General features: G+C 31.2%; 2 protein-coding genes across 4 annotated transcripts in view; both read left to right on the forward strand.

Moving 5' to 3' along the window:
* Window positions 1-23,361, forward strand: part of LOC139487853 (receptor-type tyrosine-protein phosphatase mu-like) — a 317,750-nt gene that overhangs the window by 137,041 nt on the left and 157,348 nt on the right. Inside the window, exons 1-2 of one of the 2 annotated variants that reach the window (XR_011655886.1) lie at window positions 17,683-17,896; window positions 21,940-22,012. The exons of the other annotated variant lie outside the window; for it this stretch is intronic. The gene's annotated coding sequence lies outside the window, so the exon portion shown is untranslated. Of the gene's footprint in view, window positions 1-17,682; window positions 17,897-21,939; window positions 22,013-23,361 lie in introns of those variants that run through there. 2 annotated transcript variants of the gene reach the window in all.
* On the forward strand, window positions 3,419-16,516 carry LOC139487929 (uncharacterized). Of its 2 annotated transcripts, none has more exons than XM_071273180.1 (7): window positions 3,419-3,504; window positions 4,497-4,563; window positions 6,206-6,409; window positions 8,554-8,769; window positions 10,426-10,632; window positions 15,307-15,419; window positions 16,498-16,516. In XM_071273180.1, exons 1-6 carry the CDS (start codon window positions 3,445-3,447, stop codon window positions 15,309-15,311), a joined length of 759 nt encoding a protein of 252 aa, XP_071129281.1. In that variant the 5' UTR covers window positions 3,419-3,444; the 3' UTR covers window positions 15,312-15,419; window positions 16,498-16,516. The 2 variants fall into 2 exon arrangements, with proteins under 2 accessions (XP_071129281.1, XP_071129272.1); XM_071273171.1 differs by lacking the exons at window positions 15,307-15,419; window positions 16,498-16,516 and adding exons at window positions 11,849-11,927; window positions 13,952-14,314.

The following is a 23,361-nucleotide window of genomic DNA, read 5'->3' on the forward strand; positions in this document are numbered from 1 at the left end:
ATTATTGATAAACTTTCAGATGTGAACTATAAGATTCAAATGTGTGATTCGAAAAAATCTGAACAAACGGTACATGTTAATCGTATCAAACACTTTGTTGATCCTGATGATAGGCCCATTACAGATGAAGGAGATATTGGTTCGAACATTGATTCAATTGAAAATAATGACAATACAATGGTCAAAATTTTAGATACAATGAGATCACGAAATGAGTCTAAGAGATTAGAAAAACATTATTTTGTACAGTATGAGAATGGTGAAACCAAGTGGGTAAAAGAGAATGATATTAAAGATTTTGCTATTATAAATGATTTTCATATTTCGAATGAGAATGCATAGACTTTGAATTTGTTTAAATGTGTTTTAGAAAAAGAAAAAAAAAAGATATAATAATAAAAATAAAAAATAGAATAATATTATTGTGTATGTATATAAATTCATGATGTATGAGTTAGAGTGTGTTTGTGTGTCGGGACGTCACAGTTAATTGGGGAGGTATGTCATAGGGTGAAACTTGCATTTTTATATCTTATCTCAGATCCGTATTTAATTGCCCACATAAATTTTCTATAGTAAAGAGTGTTAAGTATTTGACCGTTAAATTTAATGTATAATGCAGCTGTGTTTTAAGTGGTATCATTTCCAATTAGAAGCCGTATAATTTATGTCTCTGTTTGTTTATATTCTGTCCCTATAGTTGTGTGGTCTGGGGATGAATGACAATTTTATGTGTGAGAAAGTGATGAAAGTAGTGAAGGCCTTCACGAGAAAAAAACTGGGTAAATGTTGAGATGCGGGAGAGTCGAGAATAGTTAACGAGAGTGAGTGGATGTATCTTTATATAAATGTAAATTAATTCAAGTGTATATTTTTGAACCTGTTGATAATAAATTTGTATATATCTGAACACAGTTTTAAAAGCCAGTGCCTTAGAACAGCTCCCGCCTCCGTGACAATGGTTAAATGATGAGAAATCAGTTTCAGTTTTGATTTGCAATGGTTATTCTTATGATAATAAAAGTATAAGAAAAAGAGAGAGTGAAAAGGGCCGAATTTAAGAGGACATCAGACAAATATCGTTGCAAAAATGTTTTGATATGATACTTAAAGCAATTCAGTTACATTGCGTATTTCGACTAATATAACAACTTCCTGTATCTCGTATGCAGGACGAGGTTGCAAGTTTAATTGAGTAAAACTCTCTCAAACGTGACTCATACGGATCACTACGGAAGCCGTAAGGGCACACACACAAAATTAGAAAATATTTTTTTAATTCGAGATCACGATAAAACATTACCGTTTTACCGAGATCTCGACAACAAGTATATCGTTATCTCGATAAAACGACATTGTTATATCGAGATCTCGGATTATAATATCGTTATCTCGATTTATTATATCGAGATCTCGGATTATTATATCGTTATCTCGATTTATTAAAACGAGATCTCGGATTATTAAATCGTTATCTCGGTTAAATATATCAAGATCTCGATAAAAATATATCGTTATCTCGATAAAACGAAACTGTATTTCTGGATTCGTCATTTTGATCTAACAGAAATTCAAATTACTATCAGGAAAAAAAAATGTGCAAAGCACTTTTAATTTTTTTTTAACTAATTCTTTCATTTATTTAGTTTCGGAGAATAAACTAGTGGATTTCCCTAACTATTTTTAACAGAAATTCCTTGGTTCAATGTATGGACGACCTGACTACCAAAACATTTATAAATATTAATATACTCAACGTTACCGTTTTTTATTTTCAGTAACTTTGCTGTTTTTCATCCCATATTTATAGATATAACATGTCCATTGTGCCGCAATGACCATTAGAGGGGTTACAGAGGACCTAAATGCCAAAATACGCTTGAAAATTATGAAAATAGCCAATTTTGAATAATGGAAAGGATATTTTGAATAATGGAATGGACTGCTGCGACCCTTTAGCCCCTAATTACATACATACCTTATACCTCATTTGAAAGCTTATTTGTAGAGAACAAAATACATATAGTCTATCTGTTCTGCAACGCATATAAAAGGATTGACAGAGAACCTACATGTCGAAATATACGTGAACATTAAGAAGTAGCTTATTTTGAATAATGGAATGGATATTTTGAAAAATGGAATGCACTGCTGCAACCCTTCAGCCCCTAAATACATACATACCTTATACCTCATTCGAAATCTTATTTATAGAAATAAAAGACATATAGTCAATATGTTCCGCAACACTTATTAGAGGAGTAACACAGACCCTTCGGCCCCTTTATACACTAATTGAAAGCTTATAGAAAGAGGGATAACATGGTATATTAGTAAGTTTTCGAATTAGGTATATATAATATATGTAATGCATATTTGGAATTAGGGATTGAAGGGTCGCAACAGTCCATTCCAATATATAAAATATCCATTCCATTATTCAAAAGTGGCTATTTTTTTAATTTTCACGTATACTTTGGCATTTAGGTCATCGGTTACCTCTCTAATTGTCATTGCGACACATACTATTTATAACATTTTGTTCCTCTTTTAATAAGCTTTCAAATGGTATATAAAGTTTTCCTTAATTGTGGCTGACGAGTCGCTGAAGTTCATTTCATTCATAAGCTTTTTCATAATGTTCACCCGTATTTCTATGTTTAGGTCCTTCGTTACTCCTCTAATATGCGTTGCGGAACATATTGACTATATAACTTTTCTTCCTCTATTAATAGGCTTTCAAATGAGGTATAATAACAACAAAGGTAATGTGAAAATAACAAAAAGATAACGTTGAGTATTTAAATACTTATATATATATGTTTTGGTATTCAGGTCGTCTATACATTGAACAAAGGAATTTCGGTTAAAAATAGTTAGGGAAACACTGGTTTATTCTCCGAAACTAAATAAATGATTGAATTAAGTTAAAAAATTTAAAGAGTGCTTTGCATTTCTTTCCTGATATTAATTTGAATATTTGTTAGATAACATTAAAATGACGAATTCAGAAATACAGTTTCATTTTATTGAGATAACGATGTATTTTTATCGAGATCTCGATATATTTAACCGATATAACGATTTAATAACCCGAGATCTCGTTTTAATAAATCGAGATAACGATATTATAATCCGAGATTTCGATAAAACAATTTCGTTTTATCGAGATAACGATATATTTGTTATCGAGATCTCGGTAAAACGGTAATGTTTTATCGTGATCTCGAATTAAAAAAATATTGTCTGATTTTTTGGGTTTACGGCTTCCGTAGATCAACACAAGTAGACATACTGTTTTGTGAATAATGTATTACAATTTACCTTTACATTAAAATTCTATAATTTTTGAATGTATCAATATAAAGATTGTATGCCTAACTGCTCTATCATAACGTTTTTACAAAATGTAAAACGGACCCGTGTATACAAAAACGGTATTTCATGTACTTCCCGGTTTACAATGAACACACTGTGATGTTGTTTTGGATGCATTTATTGGAGGTAAGTTGGTTCCATCGATCGATTCGTATTATTTTTTGAACGTTAATAACTTTACTTTTGGATTCACTGAGAACATCCACCCAATTGTTTTAAAACACATAACTCCTAAATACGTCATGGTTTGGTATGAGTGCAAACGAGACAACTCTCCATCCAAGTCACAATGTGCAAAAAGTAAACGATTATAAATCGACCTCCAACGCGGAACCGTCGCTCACAATAAACCACAAGCTATAAAGAGCCCCAAAAGAATAGTGTTAAGATCTGTACATGTTTCCTTTAAATGTCAGATAACGAAAGATTTCGTTGAACATAATATATATATTCTTAAGTGTAATTTGCATACAAAGTTTAGATGGTTGCCGAACAAATAAACGTTGATGAAACGCTTATTTTAAATAATCATCATGCACATGTATGGGATCAAAAGTAGAATAACTAAACACCGATCCCAAAGGATAATTCAAATTTCCTTTTAGTGTAGAAAATATGAGCTTTATTAAATAAAAATAAAGTTCTTGATAATACGATTAAATCACACAATTGTCTTTGTTTAAATGAAGTCCTTTAAACATGAGTTGTATTTCTGTCTCGATTTTTCGATTTGTTTTTAAATCAAGATAAATCTTTTGTCTGTTATTGGACAAATCTCTCAAAATATTAATATTGCAGAAGTCCCCGATAATTGTAAACATATAAAGCAAATTCTTAATTTCTTTTTTTATAAATTAACAATAATATAAAAAATCTAAAGCTTGATAGGAATGCCCTCCGAAAATGCACGTACATATACCCTATTATCGATCCTCATTTTACATAAATCAATTCATAATCATGGCGAACAGATTGGCATATAGTTGAAACCCTATTGAATGTTCTGCTGTTAGAACATGTAGAATACCTTGATGAATAATGTCAAGTAAAAGTTACTTTCACACGAAATATTAGCTTGTGTAATAAAATATATAAAAATAACTGACATTTTATTTCAGATGAGGTTAAAGGTAGTACTACTTTCAATTATAATTGAGACCTTAATTGTGACTGCAGCAGCACAGAGTAAGTAATAATATCACACGACCTGCACTATTATATATTAAAATGTAACTATCAGATGCATAGTAATACATACATGTCCATGATGTATTCAAGTTATCTAATCTTTTGTTAACTTTAAGACAAGAACAAAAATTAGATACTCCTTCCCCTAAAAATACGGAAAAAACGTGCAAGTATAGAAACTATATTGTATTAATATAACATTTGGATGTTTATATACATGATACTAGTTAAAATCATTTGAAACGCGTTTCGTGTAATTTAATGTGTAAGAAATTATTAAACAAATGCATGCATCTATACTAAACTAAATAAGTGTTCTATGTACATGATATACGTGTTGTAATATTAAGTACGTATCTTTACAGCATTATTGACACGTAATAAAGTATTCAATGATTGTTGATCGCATGTGACAAGAAACATTGTGCATGTTATGGAATTTTAACCGGAATGTGGCATTGCTGAACAATCTACACCGAATCACAGAGAACGTGAAAATAAGAAAATCTTACATAACTGTTGTCAACTATTATATTATGTATATTCAGAGGCATATAATTTGACATTTGCAATTTTAAGTACCAGTTGTACTCTAGCACCAACTAAGTTTCATATGCATCTTTAAGTACCATTCTCTATTTTTTGGTACGTACATCATGCGATTTTAATAACCATATGTACTAAGAGTCATTGAAATGTCATATCCCCCTTTAAATACCGGGCGTATATCATATAGGTGCCAAATGCACTTTAAACTTCCATATATAATGTATTTTTTTTTCAATTTTCAACGTAACAGTTATGTCGCTTTCTATAATACTAACGTCAAATAACCTAATATAAAATTAGGAAGATGTGTTAATAATACAACTATCCATCAGAGCCCAAATGACATAGACTTGGGATAGAAAAGTTACAGAACTTGACGGGTCAAACATGTTTGATGGCGCCAATTCTTTCCAAACCTTGGACAGTGGTGAAAAGATACGACACAAAAATTAACTATAAAAATCTTTTAAAATGGGTTCAAATCATCATGTTGATACAAAACACACAAAACCCTAACACATTCATAAGAAAGAACGTTCAGAAATTTCAGTATGGAGAGAACGTTTAATTCGAAGCCAATAATAACTAAAAATAAGCACGTGTTTAACACTGATATATTAATCAGTACACATCCAAAATCCTATGAATTTAGTACATATACTGTACGTCGTTTATCAGTTTATTCAAAAGATTTTTTATAAGTTTACCTAGATCGCATTTAAAATAAACGCGGTCGGATAACAACATTAACGTAAAAGTTAAGACATACCAATCCGTTATGCATATGAAATTATTGGAAAAAAATGGAAAAGGGTCATTTCGGTTGTGAAAAGGGAGACGTCTGAGGTCTTGGACAGAAATATATGAATTCCACTCAGAAACGAGCGGGCTTTAGACAAACCAGTCATACAACAGGCTACCTAACAAAGAAAACTCGTCGGGTCTCCAAACGTACCGAAAACATTACTATTGTTTCAGGGGTGATAATTGAAATGGGAATGGACAACTAAATGATGGTCAATACAATTTTATGAAATAATGTAAAAACATCATATACTTTAATATATTTGTACCATTTATTTACTTACAGTAAATCTTGCACCACATGGAGTACCGTTACAAAGCTCTAACTATCCAAATTATCCAGCAAACCTTGCAATAGAAGGACCTGCAAATAATAAATGGAAAGACGGTTGTTCTGTTACAGCTGCAGGACAAGTATACGCATGGTGGGGCCTTCAACTTCCAGCAGTTGCCTATATGACAAACATTCTGATTTACTACCGAGAACATTGTAAGTTATTGTCGATCACATCAAAATATTTATAATGTAAAGCACACACGTACAAAATATCGGAGAGAAACAATTATATATTAAAATTGCAACTGTTTGATATTATTTCAAGATACAAGTACATTTTATTTCAAATGTCAGTACTTTTTTAGGATGGAAATCATATATTAAGGGATCTAATTTTCCTTAAATCATTTTATGATATGTTCGTTATTAAAAATTCGTCATTGTCAACTATCATCATCAGTTTCGTAGCTTCATGTGTGAATGTTCGTATAATTTAACAATGATGTCTAAACATTAATCAAGTAAAAGGAAAACAAAGGCTTCATACAACAAGTTAAATTCATCTGACATTTTTTTTATTTAAATAATTAAGTTCATTGTTTATCATGTTTATGAAAACTTATATTTTATCGTTAGTAAAGAAAAATGTCGTATTTCAGTCACACATTACTCTGTCCTGGTAATGATATCAGATTATTACAAAATTCAAAATTACAAACGGTAGTCAAATAATTTTGGGTGTTGGAAGCGCTTTTCATGATCAACCTTAAGAAGCAAGGCTCAAACGTAAACATGTGTAAACTGAGAATGTATACATACGTACAAACATCAGACGCTTATCACATGTGAAGATATGATAAATTAATAACCAATGATTTCAAATACATTTGAATTGTCCATTTTATACTATTGCATATGTCTGAGAACTGGCTTTTTCATGACATGTCTAATACAGAAAAAAGGTTAATATTTCAATACAAAATTGAAACTGGTCTTATACAGAATTTGTAATGGTCACCGATGATATCAGAAATATAAAAAAATGTTAAGTTGTGAAACTTGTTTTTTTATTCTATATAATTATTCAACTGTTATACATGTATGATATTTTTGTTCCATGAGTATATACCAAAAAAATGTCAATAGTAAAATGTTATTTCCGTGAGAGGCAGTTCTTTTCCGAAGTAAACTACATTTATCGTTGATACTAACAAGTGCGTTATGCTGACAACTTCGAGTCACACGGGACTTTCAAATATAATCGTGACGACCTACATACATATTTTAACTTTATTGATTGGTTAAAGTCATCACCGCTACCAAGCTCATAAAGTGTTACGTCATAAGTGCGTTCATTTTAATTAGACTCTTTAGAAGCGTTAAATAAAAATAAACTTCGAAGGCAAACAAACTTGAAAGAGTCTTTGCACATTATGAAAATTTCCAAAAGCAGTAAGGCAATCTGTACATACAGAATGAATGACGTAGTAAAACTTGGTTTTGTGAGTATCACCACCCTGGAAGTCAGCAAATCTTAGTCAACATGATATAATATTGATTATGCTTATTCTTGAAGGCCGTAGCTATACTGTTAACATGTACATTTTTGTACGTCTGTTGGTCAAAAGTTAGTAAGTGTCTACTTGAAAATCATATCTCATATTCTTATTTCTAATATGACAAAAATAAATGCCCTAAAACATGTGTTTTGAACAGAAATACATAATTCAAGTAATGTCGATGTCATTCAAATATCTTTGGATCAGACTGTTTGTCAAATTATATTTTACGATAGATTATGCGAAAAATAGAAATAGCAATTTCAATGTCTATTTTGTCTGATGCTTGGTCCGTTTCTGTGTGTGTTAGTTACATTGTAGTGTTGTGTCGTTGTTCTCCTCTTATATTTATGCGTTTCCGTCAGTTTTAGTTTGTTACCCCGATTTTGTGTTTTGTCCATGGATTTATGAGTTTCAACAGCGGTATACTACTGTTGCCTTTATTTATATAAATATTCATGAAGTTATAGTACCACCATAAAGAAGCTCATGATTATTGCACACAAAAGTAGCCCAAAAAATCTAAGTCATTCATTAACAGAATTGACATATTTGGTTTATTTTCAGTATTGAATATTTGCAAATACGGGACATTCAGATGTGTGTTTAATTTATAAATATTTACAAGAGTCAGAGCAAGAACAATGACCCACTTTATCAATTAAAAGGTCTTTTGTTCTCTTCCCTTTCTTAAATATCATGGTGCCGAAAACAATGTTATTTCGAAAACTTTCCGCATCGTTTTTAATTCCAGTTTTAATATTTGTTTCCCTTTATCATTTGATTTTTTTTAAACAGTTGCTTATCGTATGGATAAGTTTCGTCTGTTTCTAGAGAATGGAACTGTCGACCAAAGTAGCGCTAGCGGTCTGTGCTACACAGACCAAGGAATTCCTGGATATCCTGCCATTACTCAAAACATAACGAGTAACATGCTGGCAAAAAATGTGTACTTTGTCAACAGAAGATCCGATGCGACTTGTTTCATAGAGTTGTGTTACGTAGCAATCTATGGTAAAGTATTTAATCAAGTTTTCTGTTTAGTATTAAATTGATATTAAGATCCATTTTGTTACATCTAGTGGTCAATTTTATTTGGCAATCGCCAATGGCAGTCAGCAGGGTTTAAGAACATCAGTTGTTCGACCTGTTAGTCAAATGCGTTTTGTTTAAATATACTTTTTCACTTTTTTGGTCTTTTTTTTTGAAAATGTTGTTTGTGTTGTATTTAGACCCTTCTATAACAAAATTTGTTTTACATGCACACAAATTTTCCACCGCAATCATAGGTTTGAACGTAGTTTTCAATTTAGACTTGTTTATATATATATCTATATAATAATACTATTAAACGAGAAGACCTCATTTTGTGTGTCGCTTTTCTTCTTTCTACAAAACATTAATCAACACGCCTCTGTGTCCTATAGGTACAGTGCATAGTCGCATTTGTCATCCATTCATATGATTATTCGGATTTAGTTATTTTGGGAGAAAAACGAAAAAGAAGGCATCCGGATATTGTCCCGTCATTGGACGAAATTTTAAGTCAGATTAGACTTCTGTATACTTTGAACAACATATACAAAGATTAAAGTGTATTTTCATAATTCTATCTGCTATCATTTTCAAGTTTACTATCTACGGCGGTCACAGAGTTTATTAAATAGAGAGAGTCTGTATACTATATCAATGACCACCATGGATCGATTAGTAAACTTAGAATTTACTATCTACGGCGGTCACAGAGTTTATTAAAAATAGAGAGAGTCTGTATACTATATCAATGACCACCATGGATCAATTAGTAAAGTTAGACTTTACTATCTACGGCGGTCACAGAGTTTATTAAATAGAGAGAGTCTGTATACTATATCAATTACCACCATGAATCGATTAGTAAACTTAGAATTGAAAGTAAATACAAGTTATATTTATAAAGTTACTGTAATGAATGTTCATAATATACAGATAAGCGCTAAAAATATTCATGTGAACTTTTGATACCTTTTCTGAAATTCTCCAGTCATTAAATCTTTTACAAAATTCATTGATTATAAAAAAAAGAAAGATGTGGTATGATTGCCATGTTGAGACAACTCTCCACAAGAGACCAATATGGCACAGAAATTAACAACTATAGGTCACCGTACCACCTTCAACAACGATCAAATGCCATACCGCATACTCAGCTTTAAAAGGCTCCGAACTGACAATGTAAAACAATTCAAACCAGAAAACTAGCAGCCTTATTTATGTACAAAAAATGAACGAAAAACAAATAGGTAACACATAAACAAACGACAACCACTGAATTACAGGCTCCTTACTTAAATGTTCATAATATACTAAATGTATGTTCATATTGAAATTGATAGAAAACCAAAAATTGGGAATTTTGGAAATAAAGGAGAAGGGATAAAGAAAAACATTTTCCTGTCCCCAATAACCTATGACTTATGATACTTTTGCTGAAATTCTCCAGTCATTCAATATTTTACAAAATTCTTCCAACAACACTATCCATACTTTAAACTACGCGCTGAATTCCCGCGATTTCGCGTGTGTGTTCTAGTATATATTTATATAGATACCGATGTTGTCTTTTTACCCAACACATTCTTATAATTCATACATAAATTAATTTTCATTTTGTCTATTACATTTTTATAGGATGTTGGAAAGGTACATGGGAAACGAACTGCACTGATACATGTTCACCCAAATGTATAAACCAACATTGTTATCCTAGTGACGGCTTTTGTGTTTGGGGATGTGATCCACAGAATTGTCGTAATAATACTTGCAATAACCAAACAGGTGTCTGTACTGAAGGATGTGTAGATGGCTGGGTCGGGCAGTACTGTAACACTAATTCTTGTAAGCATATTTTGTTTTTAAACAAAATCAATTTCTACGTCTTATTATGTTATATTCAATTTATATTTGGTAGCATTTGAATATGGTATGATATCTAATCATTTTACGAAGCAATTATCAATATGAGTTTCGCGGAGAAAATTAATAGCCTTCCAAATTCATGTGTTTGACCTCCATGTTTGATGATGTCAAAATGCCTAAAATTTGTGTATATTTGTTAATATCAGAATGAATTCATTTGTATATAACTTGTTTGATAAAATCGAAGCAAATGCTAATACTATTGAATGCCTATATATTTGTTATTACGTATGTGACATAATTTATTACTAGAGTATAAGACTAGTTTAAAATACCAACAACGATTTTGTAGTTACCCTTTTTATTATATTACTACTAGGTTAGTTACTACTAGTTACAAATATCTAGTTGGCAGACAACATTATAAGACTTAGTTAAAACTGCATGCTTCAAATTGATCATGCACTTACAATTATATTTTTTTTTAAACAATTCATTTTGTTGACTCGAATTGTGTAACATATTTATTAATGTACAGTGTCAGTCAAAAGTGTTTTATAATAAAAACATATGCTGCGACTGTCATTACCGAGAAAGATATTTGTAAAAGCTAATTTGCCACAAAGCTTTGCCACAAAGCTTTGCTTTTAGATTTTGTGTTTCCTTCACAATAATGTGTTTTTATTTCAAGTTGTATTCGCATAACTTGTGTTGTTTCTGTGTTTTACATTATATCGTAAACTTCACTTTTTAGTTTGCAATCAATCGCTCGATTTGTATTGAAGAGTTTTGTGCTTTTATTTTTAACATGTAAAATATATGTATTTGTTTATTATCAGAGCTTTACACATGAATGCTTGAACTTTTTAATTCTAGTGATTGAAATTTCAATTCAAATGTAACATATTTAGTTATTAAGTCTATGAAGGAATCGTTCAAATTAGATGCTATATTAATGTCTATCTACTTTTTGTTTATATAACTAAACAACTGTTTAGTCATTACCTGTTAATTGCATGTAGGCAGATGGGAATTAGTGTACATGTGTATACAAATTGCAACTCATCTATTTTATTGAAAACATGTCTTAATTTGAGAGAAAACATTTTTTTGTACATAACGATTGTTAATATTTATCTATGAATGATATCATGACTTTTGCTATTATTTTTTCGGAAATCTCATACCTGCAAAGTACTACCCGACATGGTATAGCAACGACTACTCGCCATATTAATACATTTTGTGGTACCTGTTCATGTATAAAGTCAATTGTAAGTAAAATTTAATAATTACATGAAATGTTACATATTAATTCTACCACTGCATCGAGTGAGATGGGATATTTAGCACCTCGATACAGATAAATTTTCAAATTTAGAATGCAAGGATCGTCAAGCTTTTTGAACATTAACATTTTTACTGTCGAGAGTGGTTAGATATTGTAATATACGAGATTTGGTGGTGGAATCTATCGCTCTAATTATTCTTTAAACAATATGAAGGCAAAGTTATTCTTTCTTTTCAAATGATCTAGAAAACTATATGTTCTTTCGTGCGACTTCATTAGGCAAGGTTGCCTTTATATGCCGTTACAATGGGAAATTCAGAGGAAAGCAAGAAAATTCGACATCATTATCGAAAAAACTGAGATCAAACGAACCACACTTGATTAAATGAAAACACTAAACAGGTCAAGATAAGGATAAATCGTGTAAGAATAAGGGCAAATTGTAGTATGTCAATAAAATATAAAGTATACAATACCACGAACACAATAAAAACCAACCAACATCAAGTGTCGGTTAAACCATGAAAACAAGTCCACAAAAATTATATATGTACGATTTTACACCAACTTATAATTACAAACAACTGGATGAATACTTGTGCTGGTCATTACAATTGAAAAGTCATCAGTTTTGTGTTGTACCAAAATATAGATAAATAATAACTAAATACGGATAACTATCGCTAGGCATAGATACTTGAGTAATCGAATAAGTGTTTGGGTGTGGGAATCGGGAAATTAGTCTATTACTGGATGACAAGTGCAATATAATAATTGTCATTTGCGACACAACATAATGTTCTGACAATCAAGTCAAAGACGATTATTCAAAGGGGTGTTTTCGATGTTATCGTGAATCGTTCTTTCGAACAGAAACTTCGTTAAATAAGTGAATTACACAATCTGTGGAGGTCTAAGAAGCATTGAAACTATCGGTTTGAACTGTGCGCGGCCGCATCAAGGATACAATTTTGTCCCTTACCAACATCCCTACATTCTATCGTTGATTTTAATCGACCTTCCTCAAATAACATACTTTTTGTTTTAATTGATAATGTATTGACGTCTATTTATGACATGTTTTGTCACTGGAGGTAATAGCATAAACGAATGAATTTTGATTCAACTTATAAAGCCAATAAAATAATAATACATTTACCTTCAATTGCGATATAACAAAATAATAGTGATATGCTTTTTTCTTTAGTCAGAAATCAGTTCGAAAGGAAATCTGAAGTTATGATATAGCAGATGTTTAACACATGTCTCTCATTGCGTTTTCTTTGGACGAAAATTTGGGAAAGATTACGAAAATTAATTATCTTTATTTATCATGTTTTATTTGAAAGAAGCCATGGTAAACATTGGACAGATATACCTATTAAATGATTTATCTTGTTTAAAAGAAAGACCGAAGATACTAAATGGATACTGAAACTCAGAGGTCGATACCAAACTGATACCACAATAGCAAACAACACCAACACGATCAATCGACAAGCAACAGTATTTTTAAACAAAACACAGAAAACTACAAAACTGAGCAACATGAATTCCACTATAAACCGGGGGTAATATCAGGTGCTCCGAAATGACAAAATTAGGCAGATACTGCTTCTCATGTATAATTCGTCGTTAATGCATGCAAAATGTAAAAAAAAAGAGCCACTGATTGTTTAACATATGCCCTTTACCTTATTTTTTTTGGAAAATTACAGTTAACTATGTATTACTTATCATAACATGTTATATATAAAAGTGCAAAGTTTTTAACATACATGTATTTATACATTATCATTACCGATTTCTGTATTTGTTTATATAAATAAATTTTAACAGTAAGATTCTAAAATAGATGACGGTCACAATGCATTTTATTTTAATCCTGTTTTGAAATAGCTTTTCTTGTATTGTTTAAAATACTATTGCAATTTCAATCTGATTTGAAACAACACTTTGACGAATCTGAAGTTCATTGTGTGATGTGGTTTATGTCTCTCATTCCAGATGGAAGTGAAGCACTGATAACTAGAGAGTATACAAGTCATGTAATACACGCAATCATTAATGGAAAATGCTGGATTTATTACGTTCGATTGTATTACTGGTGTTTTCCTCTTTGAAAATAAGTCAACTCATATATATTCAAACTTTTTTAGGTTCAATATTTGATGATAACGATATAAAATAATATATTTGGTGAAAACGCACAAAAATTGGTATATAACTTATTATTTTAATTAATTGTGTTTAATTATTAATACGTGTACTCTCATTACAAAAGCAACATATTGTGCTTTGTATTTCATATTTAGATTGTTTGCAATAGAGTTTTATAAAGTGCGTTCATTAATAAAACATAAGTTGAAATCTTCAATGTTGAGATTGATTGTTGAATATGTAAACGCAGATTCATGTATTGTATGTATGCACTGTGTTACTTTAAAAAAGAAGATGCTATGAATTTGATAACAGAACGACGGTACTCGTGACAACGAAACTGAACATGCGTTTACAATACGGTTTTGTTTCTTGTTCTATTTATGATTGAGGTTACAGCAGTTACACGTGGCTATATATAATATACATTGTACCATATTGAAAGTGATTGTCATATATAATATGGTAGCATTTTTACTTTCTTTGAGAGAGAGTATTTAATTTGTTCCTCCTTTCAGCTCCTGTATACACATTGATCCAGATGCATATTTCTTCGGCAAAGGTGTTAACATTTAGGAAATTAGGAAAAAAATAAGTAATTGCAAATACTATTTAAATGGTATAGCTTGCTTAACGTTTATGATTTACGTAAAAGGAACAATGTGAGGCCATCTCCTTCTCCGGAATTATTATATTTTATTACTATCTACTGTATAATTGTATTTCCTGTTAAATTCAGCTTCCAATTCCTTGATAATATCAGGATTTACAGAATGCAAACAATGATTACAATCGTTCATCATATTAAAATTAAAGTGGTATATTCAAACATCTGAAATAGTAGAAACAGTTCTGTCAAAACATGTTTAACTTCGCCACATTTTGTGTGCGCCTGAGTTGATAGCATGTAGTTCATTGGTTGTCGTTTTTCATATATGTCATATTTTTTTTTTCGTAATTATATAACCTGTTTTAAATTAAATTGTTTTGTATTGATATGTGACAGTGTGGTCTTTTATAACCGACCATACGATATAGTTTTTTCTCATAGTTAGAGGCCTAACGGTTGCTGCCTTTAATTTCTTAAATTCACTTCCATTTGAACTTTGGTTGATAGATGTCTCATTTGTAATCATACCACATCTCCTTATCTTTATAATATTCCGGATTGGTTGTTGAATCAGTATTTTGATACATTGCAGTATAATATGAAATACAAGCCAATGTACGGCCCTTTGGACATTTTTCTCGTACATATTTGGGATAGGAAATCAAGAACGATTCTTTAATAAAATAGGCGTTTAACAAGAAAAAAGTAACTTTGATATCTTTTTATTTTTTATTTTCTGTTTATTGGTTACACGATTTAGAAACTGATTGTAAGGGAAAAATGGTAAAAATGATTCTAAAACAATCATAAGGTTAAAAATACTTCCGCTGAGATGTGATTGGTCTAATCTTAGTCGAGGAATACCTAAAAATAAATGGAATGACAGAAAACCAAGATAGTCTGATCTCATTTGAACCGGAAATAACTTTTTCAGACCATGCATGCATCTTCAAACTTTTATTTCTGAAATAGAAAGTTGGTTATATCTATCAGGAACTGGTGCATGTTTTACACATACGTTTACTAGTTTATGAGGCATTAACTTCTAAAGTTAAACAAAACAAAAACCTCTATTTCTCTGGAAACAAACTTTACGCTCACGTAATCCATAATGCTAAAAACTCTAAAATAGAATAAGGAAAAACATATCTTGTGATATGTTTGAAGACCATTGCATGAATAACTACTATAAACGTAACTGTATGACATTTCAAAAGTAAATGTGTATTACACAACTAATGTGATATATGACAACTATCATTATTATCTGATTAATATAGTAGGTTAACCGCATGTTTCCAATTCAACCCCAGTAAGAAACTACATTACTTATCATGCTTATGGTTTTGTAGTTATTTTTATGTCATTTAATGAAGACATCGCTTTCGTTAATTCATTGAACATCTTCTTCCATAGAGCGAACAAATAGTTGACACATTATTTCTGACCTTATTAATGCTTCATTAGTTAAAACATACATTTACACATGTGTGCATGTATATATGATTGTTTTTGTCAATTAGTATTTTGCAATTCGTCGATCAAGGTATACCGCCATCTTCAATTGTAAAATAGCAATACACTATCGGTCTAGTTCTTTGCTTAAATCTGCAAATAGGTAAACAATTGATTAATTCATGTACAACAATGTATGTAAGAATGTTCGTTAAATAAAGAACACTCAGTGAGTTATTGCTTTATTTAGACTAAATTTGACAATAACTTAACATGCAGGAAGAAAATAAGTTCGGTGACACCATTTTTTCTATTTCTTTTCATACAGCATATTAAAAAACATTGGAATTATCAGCTTTCTTCCGACTTTAGTTTTTTATCCCGTTCTTTATGTACTATAAATCATATTATATAACGTGTATAATGTACAACTATTTATGGTACGTACAATTTAGATATATATGTATAATATATTCACATTTTCAGGTTTTTATAGTTCGTTATTTTGTTTTACTGTTACCAGTTTCAGGTTAGAGAAGGGTTGGGATCCCGCTAATATCTGTAACCCCGCCATGTTCTCTATGTAAGTGTCTATCCCAAGTCAGGAGCCTGTAATTCAGTGGTTGCAGTTTGTTGATATGTTTTTTGTTCATTTTTGTACATAAATAAGGCCGTTAGTTTTATCGTTTGAATTGTTTTACATGGTCATTTCAGGGCCTTTTATAGCTGACTATGTGGTATGGGCTTTCGTCATTGTTGAAGGACGTACGGTGACTTATCGTTGTTAACATCTGTGTCATTTTGGTCTCATGTAGAGTGTCTCATTGGCAATCAGACCCCATTGTTTGATATTTAATGTTATGAACTATATTAGGACCACGTTATAGTTTGACTAATAGACTAAGTCCATCACCAGTTCTACCGACCCAGTGCTGAACACATTAGTGATAACAACACTATATAATTTCCGTGTGTTGGAGGTGCTACAAGTTGCTTTTATTTAAGAGTTTGCAAGTTTTTGCGACAAATTCAGACGACAATAACCAACGTTAAAGCGGATGCAAAGATATTGTTCGTTCAAAACATAATTATGAAAAGTAAATATAGTAAGATAATGAAAATTGACACGACTTCTGTTTCCATACGAGAATCCTGGTTTGTTATTCTTTAAATAAATCTAAAACTTAATACAGTGAATGATTTCATTTTGTTCTTAACGTTGATATGTGGTATGGTTGTCAATGAGAATGAAGTGGATGTAAGCAATGACAGGCACCCTTATGACCTTCAACAATGAAAAAAAACATATCTGTGATGTGTTTTTGGTATAAACTTGACGTTATTAGTTAATCAACATTCAACACTATATAGATAAAAAACAAATAAAAATAGATTATTTCTAAGCTGGGTTCTGTTTGCAGTACATGGTTTATGTATGTAAATGTACAGCAATTGCTATATTTCATGATGACCATACAATGACCAAAATGATGTCGGAAGTTAAGATTATCGTGTCACACTCACAACTAACATACATACATGTATACCGGTTAAATTTGTCGTAACGGGTTTCAATATGTATATTTAACACATCTTCACCAATGTAAATGTATAGTTACACACAAACACTATTATATATAGACACAAAATGTTCTATCAACGGTTCCTTCGTGCATAGTGTAGATTGGGAATTATTCTTGAATAAAATACGACTTTAACTAGACAAGGTAAGTTTAGTTCTATTTTTCAGGTTTTTTTGCTTAATAACTGTTACACATTAAATTGTGTATAATGATGTAATTAGTATTGCCAATTAGACAACTATTCACTGAAGTCCAAGATGACACTGATTTAAGCAGCTATATAGCGTCCTCATGCTTTAAATAATGAAAAAATGAGCAAAACCATTACATGCATTATCGTACAAAATGTTATTTCTTTCTCCTACTGTTCTATTGATATATTTAGTGGAAAAGAAATATAAACCTGAAAAAAAACGAATTTTTAAAAAATATCCACAATATTAGACGCAATACATTGGTTCTTAAACAAAATAATCTGGTACAGAAACTTTAATGAGCACCAACTTATTGTGATCTTGTTTGAACTGATTGAAAGCATTTGCAGTCCTTTCTTGACTTCCAATTTTTAATTCTGAATCCAGACCCGCCAAAATACATACCAGCACCGTAGCGATGAGGTTTCCCAGCATACAAATGAATTACATTACTGTATTAAAAGAATCTTAAAACTTAGATTGTTTTACAAACATTAGACTATTGACATGACATCCAAACAACATGATCCGTGTTACTGTTGACGCAAACACAGAGTATAAGGAAACATTTTATACCAGTTTTAATCATCCGTAAAATGAATAAGTAAGCTGTATCAAAAATACATGTACTGTATGCAAAAATAAATAGATAATAATATTTGACAAGTCTCATCAAACTGATTAATATAATATAGATAACCACAGGTTTCCGATTCAGCAACTTGAAGGAAATACGCCACTTATGGTTTGTTGTTGTTGTTCGTTTGTGATCATCAAGTACTGTATTATATATCTACTTCTTCAATATTGATCAAAACAAATTAGTGTTTTACGTAAGAAGCGGATGATAAATTTAATGTGCTATTTAACCTACAACTCCATATGGATGTTTATGTCATTTTTATAACATTTTCACACTTGGATTAATTGATAAGTATAATTTGTCTACTCTAAATATGTCACTCTCAAACTGCTGTTTGTTGTAACATTGTTTTCTTGAACAAACAAAGAGCAATATGGAGTTTCACGAAAGCGATCATAAAACCAGCGAAAAATAAGACAAGCCCGTCAAACTGTCTAGAAATCGAAAAATTTCAACAACCTATTACTTCTTTATATAGATGTATCCAGTAGCTGTATAGGAAAACGACAGACGAAGGACAAAATGTTTAAACTAAGCAATTTATAAAGCCACCGTAATATTGTTTGAAATCTAGACATTAAATTTCCAGGAGTACTTTTCGTTACTCCTCATACTTTTTTTTATTTCTATGATTAGAAACTGTTTTCTTTTCAATATCAAATGAGTTTTAAAATTTGATGATGTTAAACTTTGTTAAGTTTAAGTAAGTTTTCTTCTTTTGTTAATAAAACCCCGCTATGACTAGTCAAATTTTAACAGTCTGCATTTTATTTTTAGTCCCAACGCCAAAGTCTTTGTCCAACTGACGCAATGCTTTCCAGGATAAAAGGCCTAGGTGGTTAAATTAACAGATGACCCTCAACTTCGATATAAACTTGAATTAATATAAAAATAAATAAAACATACCCAAGGCAAAATAGCAAAACCGGTCTATATAATATTAATAGCTATTTTGCCGAAACCTTTATTTTTAGACAAAGTGTTCTTAAAACTTATAGTTGAATTCTAGCCATAAAATTTAATTTGTAATCAATTCTAACCGTAGAACTGTTCTAGAAATAGAACTGACTAAAACTTTGATCAGTTCTATGTAGAACTGTCAGGATCAGTTCTAGGTAGAACTGTCCAAATCAGTTCTAGGTTAGAACTGTTCTAGCTAGTACTGACTAAAAGGTGTCAGGCTGACAGTTCTACGTACTGTCCTAGAACAATTCTCGTGACAGATTCTGACAGATTTAATGAGAGGTTAGAAGTGATCTCCACTGTAGTTAACTGACAGCTACATGTAGTTTAAAACCACTAAAACTAATAATAAAATCATACATCTAAGACTAAACTATCAATACGTACACTTCCAGCATCCAATGTATATATCATTGTTTAGAAGCAAGCTGAAGTCCATCTCCAGTAGTGGAATTTTCTCGCAGTGTAGTTGGCCTTGAGCTGTTTTTGCTTTGGTTGGATTGTTGTGTCTTTGACACATTTCCTGTTACCATTTTATCTTCTAGCATCCTACATTGTACAATATCTATACTGAGATTCTTCCAAAGTGATTTAGTGTCATACAGTTTCCTACTTGACACAAGTGATATATAAATGTTACCTTTAAGCATTAATTAAATTCTATTGATATATGTCCTTGGTCCATGAACAAAACAATGAGTTCAAGAGCAAAGTTGAATGTCTTGTATATTTATCACTAACTTTGTTATCGTTATTAAACACTAACATTAAACGCCATAAGGTTTTTACAAAATTATTGGTTACGACAGGACCCAATTTCATAATTACCTTCGAAGTACTTTGATAACCATGTGCTCTTTGTTTTGTTCTCCATGTTAGATGTTTGCAATCTGAAAGAATTATCAACCCAACAATTAGCGTAGATTTGATAATAAACATTGCAGAACATTAGACATATAGTTGAAACACTATTGAAATTCTTCGATTACACTTTGTGGAAGATTGAAAAATCATTTTGATCATTGCAGATTGGCGAGTTCAAACAAAACCCGATTAATTCAAATTTATTATAGCAAACCGTCTACAGATAATTCACGTTTAATAATTTTGACCGCATTAAAAACACTTTTCATTAAGAGCCAATTATTTTTCTTATTTGTTAATATTTGAAACTACATAGAAATATGTTCTCGAGAGACCCGCGGAAGCCCGCCAAAACATTGCCCACGGCTCCTTGATTAAAAATTGACCGTCGTAAATAAATTTTATTCCCGATGAAACATATTCCTGCCCTTGTCGTCGAGACCCCCAAGAGCCCGCTAAAACACTCTCCACGACTTCTCGATACATAATTCTCCAACATTCCCCCTCCACCGATGCTACATTTGTTTTCTGTCCTGTTCGTCGAGAGTTTATCATTCACCCAGCTCCTCGATGAACATTCAACCTCGTATTTTGTTTTGTTTATTTAATCTGCAAATTGACACGGATCAAAATCATATTTCACGTTTGGTCCGTGTCAATTGTCAGATTATTTTCAAACACCCGATATCATCCAAGATCTTTCTCAAACCTCTAGTCTTAGCTTTTAGAGACCAGGAAGTCTGAATGACTTATTTGTGGTACAAGTCATGTGGAGCAGACGATGTTTGACTTATCAATACAAAGTGAATACTAAAACATTTACTTGCCACTCTACTTAGTCTGTGTACACTATAATTGCAATATAATTCGCAAAAACCAGAATGTTGTATACCTTCTTTAGTGTCAATGTTTCATGCTGTTTGTTGGAGAGACAGAACAGCCATTCAACAAACGCATGAATGGTCATAACAGGTATGACAATGAAATCACAACCCTACCCGAAAATCGTTATTTGAGATCACATGGGCACACCAAAGCTGATCTCAAAAAGCGTACAATCACTATCATAGACCACAACGAAGGTTGGTTAAGGATCGACATTGTTGCGCGGGAAAGGTTTTGGATAAGAAAATTGAGGAAAGTTTCCCAAAAGGACATAAATAAAAAGATATAGAAAGAGTCACTGATATCCCGCCAACATCACTCGTTTTCCTACTTTCACTTGTTTCATGTAACTCATGCTTCCGTACTGGATTCTATCACTTTTAAGGAATTAATTCCTCTTGCCAAATATCAATATTGTAAATATTTACAGCATATTGATTATTAATAATTTGTATAAGTAAAAGATTCATTTAGTTACAGCTGGTGATCCGTTTTTCTTTTTGGCAATCGGCAATGTCAAACAACAGGGTTTAGCACATCAATTATTCGACCTGCTTGTCAAATTCATGCTGTTAAAATAAACTTTTTCACTTTTTTAAAATATAGTGGTTATGATACATACTGCATTTGCTTTTCAGATGTCATTGAGCTTAAAGTTATTACTACTTCCAATTGTCATTGAGACCCTTATTGTGACTATAGCAGCACAAAGTAAGTAATAATACAGGCAGACAAAGTTCTACAGCATAACCTTTTAAAACGCAGCTATCAGATGGCAATACATGTACATGTATACGTCAGAGTAGCCACATGTAGAATAATAGCTCCAAAGAGAAATACACCAGGTTTATTTTTTTTAAAGATAAATGAAGATGTGGTATGAGTTCAATTGAGACAACAACGTTCACTTTAAATATCAGAGTTTATGAATATTATTAATGTTGGTTTTTAAACTGTATTTTTTTTTAAATCAAAAACGTCACAACAGACACGGGCATAGCGAACGAGGTGTGAAATATAAACACCGTAAGATCGTGTCAATAGGAACGTCACCATCCAAACAGGGAAAATCAACAATAGAGAACGAAAAATCGTCCCCTTTGTCGTAAATTTGAGTATATAGTTTTCCGTGTACAACCGACATATCTAATTATAAGGAAGGACAGTTATTACCGTTTAAATTTGATTTATTTAAAGTTAGTTCTCTTTAGTAAATGGCGGCAGTATATTTAGAATTCTTAATTAGTTTAGGAAACAAAATCATCGGAACAACGGTAAGTGTTATTGAATTTATCAATTAAATGCAACTAAGATGGGTCTTCACTGAGTTTGGTTATAAACTGATTCATAACAGTGCAAAAACAAGTATGCTATTAAAGGGGCGCCATAAATGTCCATTGGAATACTCACAACCTGTCGATAAACTGTGTTGCCGAAACGTACATAAATATAACCAAGGGAAAAAAACAGCTTTGATCAACGCATTACACCTCCAGTAAGTATATCTAGCATATTTATCTTTTTCCTTAGGGAAGAAGGCTTTAAATGAGTTGCAGCAAATATTATTTCAAGAACTTCTTAAACATTTATAAAAAGATATATACCTTTTATAACTTCGCATATTCATATATTTTATAAAGGGATGAAAAATTAAAGAAATTAGAATATTGCTTCTGATTAGGGATAAACTGTAGAGTAATACATCCTACATTGGGCACACTAATTAAAAAGATCACACCTGATCAGAGAATAATCAATTTGAAATAACATCGATTGAAATCTACAACATCCTGTAAAACTTAAATAACAAGGACTTTGTATTGAATAGATAAGTAACACAGTTTAAGAAAAATCGGATTTTCTTTTTACCTGTATTTAAAACACACATGTACTAAGGTATTTTTTACCTTATTAACATGAGTTAAAATAAATATTTTTAGTGCAACTTTGAAATAATTTTCCTTTTTTAAAAGGTTATCGAGGATTTCTTTGAAAGTTTGATTATTATCATTATTATATAAAATCCTATGAAAACATTTCCTTTTTAGCTCACCTTGTAC

The sequence above is a fragment of the Mytilus edulis genome, chromosome 1, assembly GCF_963676685.1.
Source record: "Mytilus edulis chromosome 1, xbMytEdul2.2, whole genome shotgun sequence".
Classification (NCBI taxonomy): domain Eukaryota; kingdom Metazoa; phylum Mollusca; class Bivalvia; order Mytilida; family Mytilidae; genus Mytilus; species Mytilus edulis.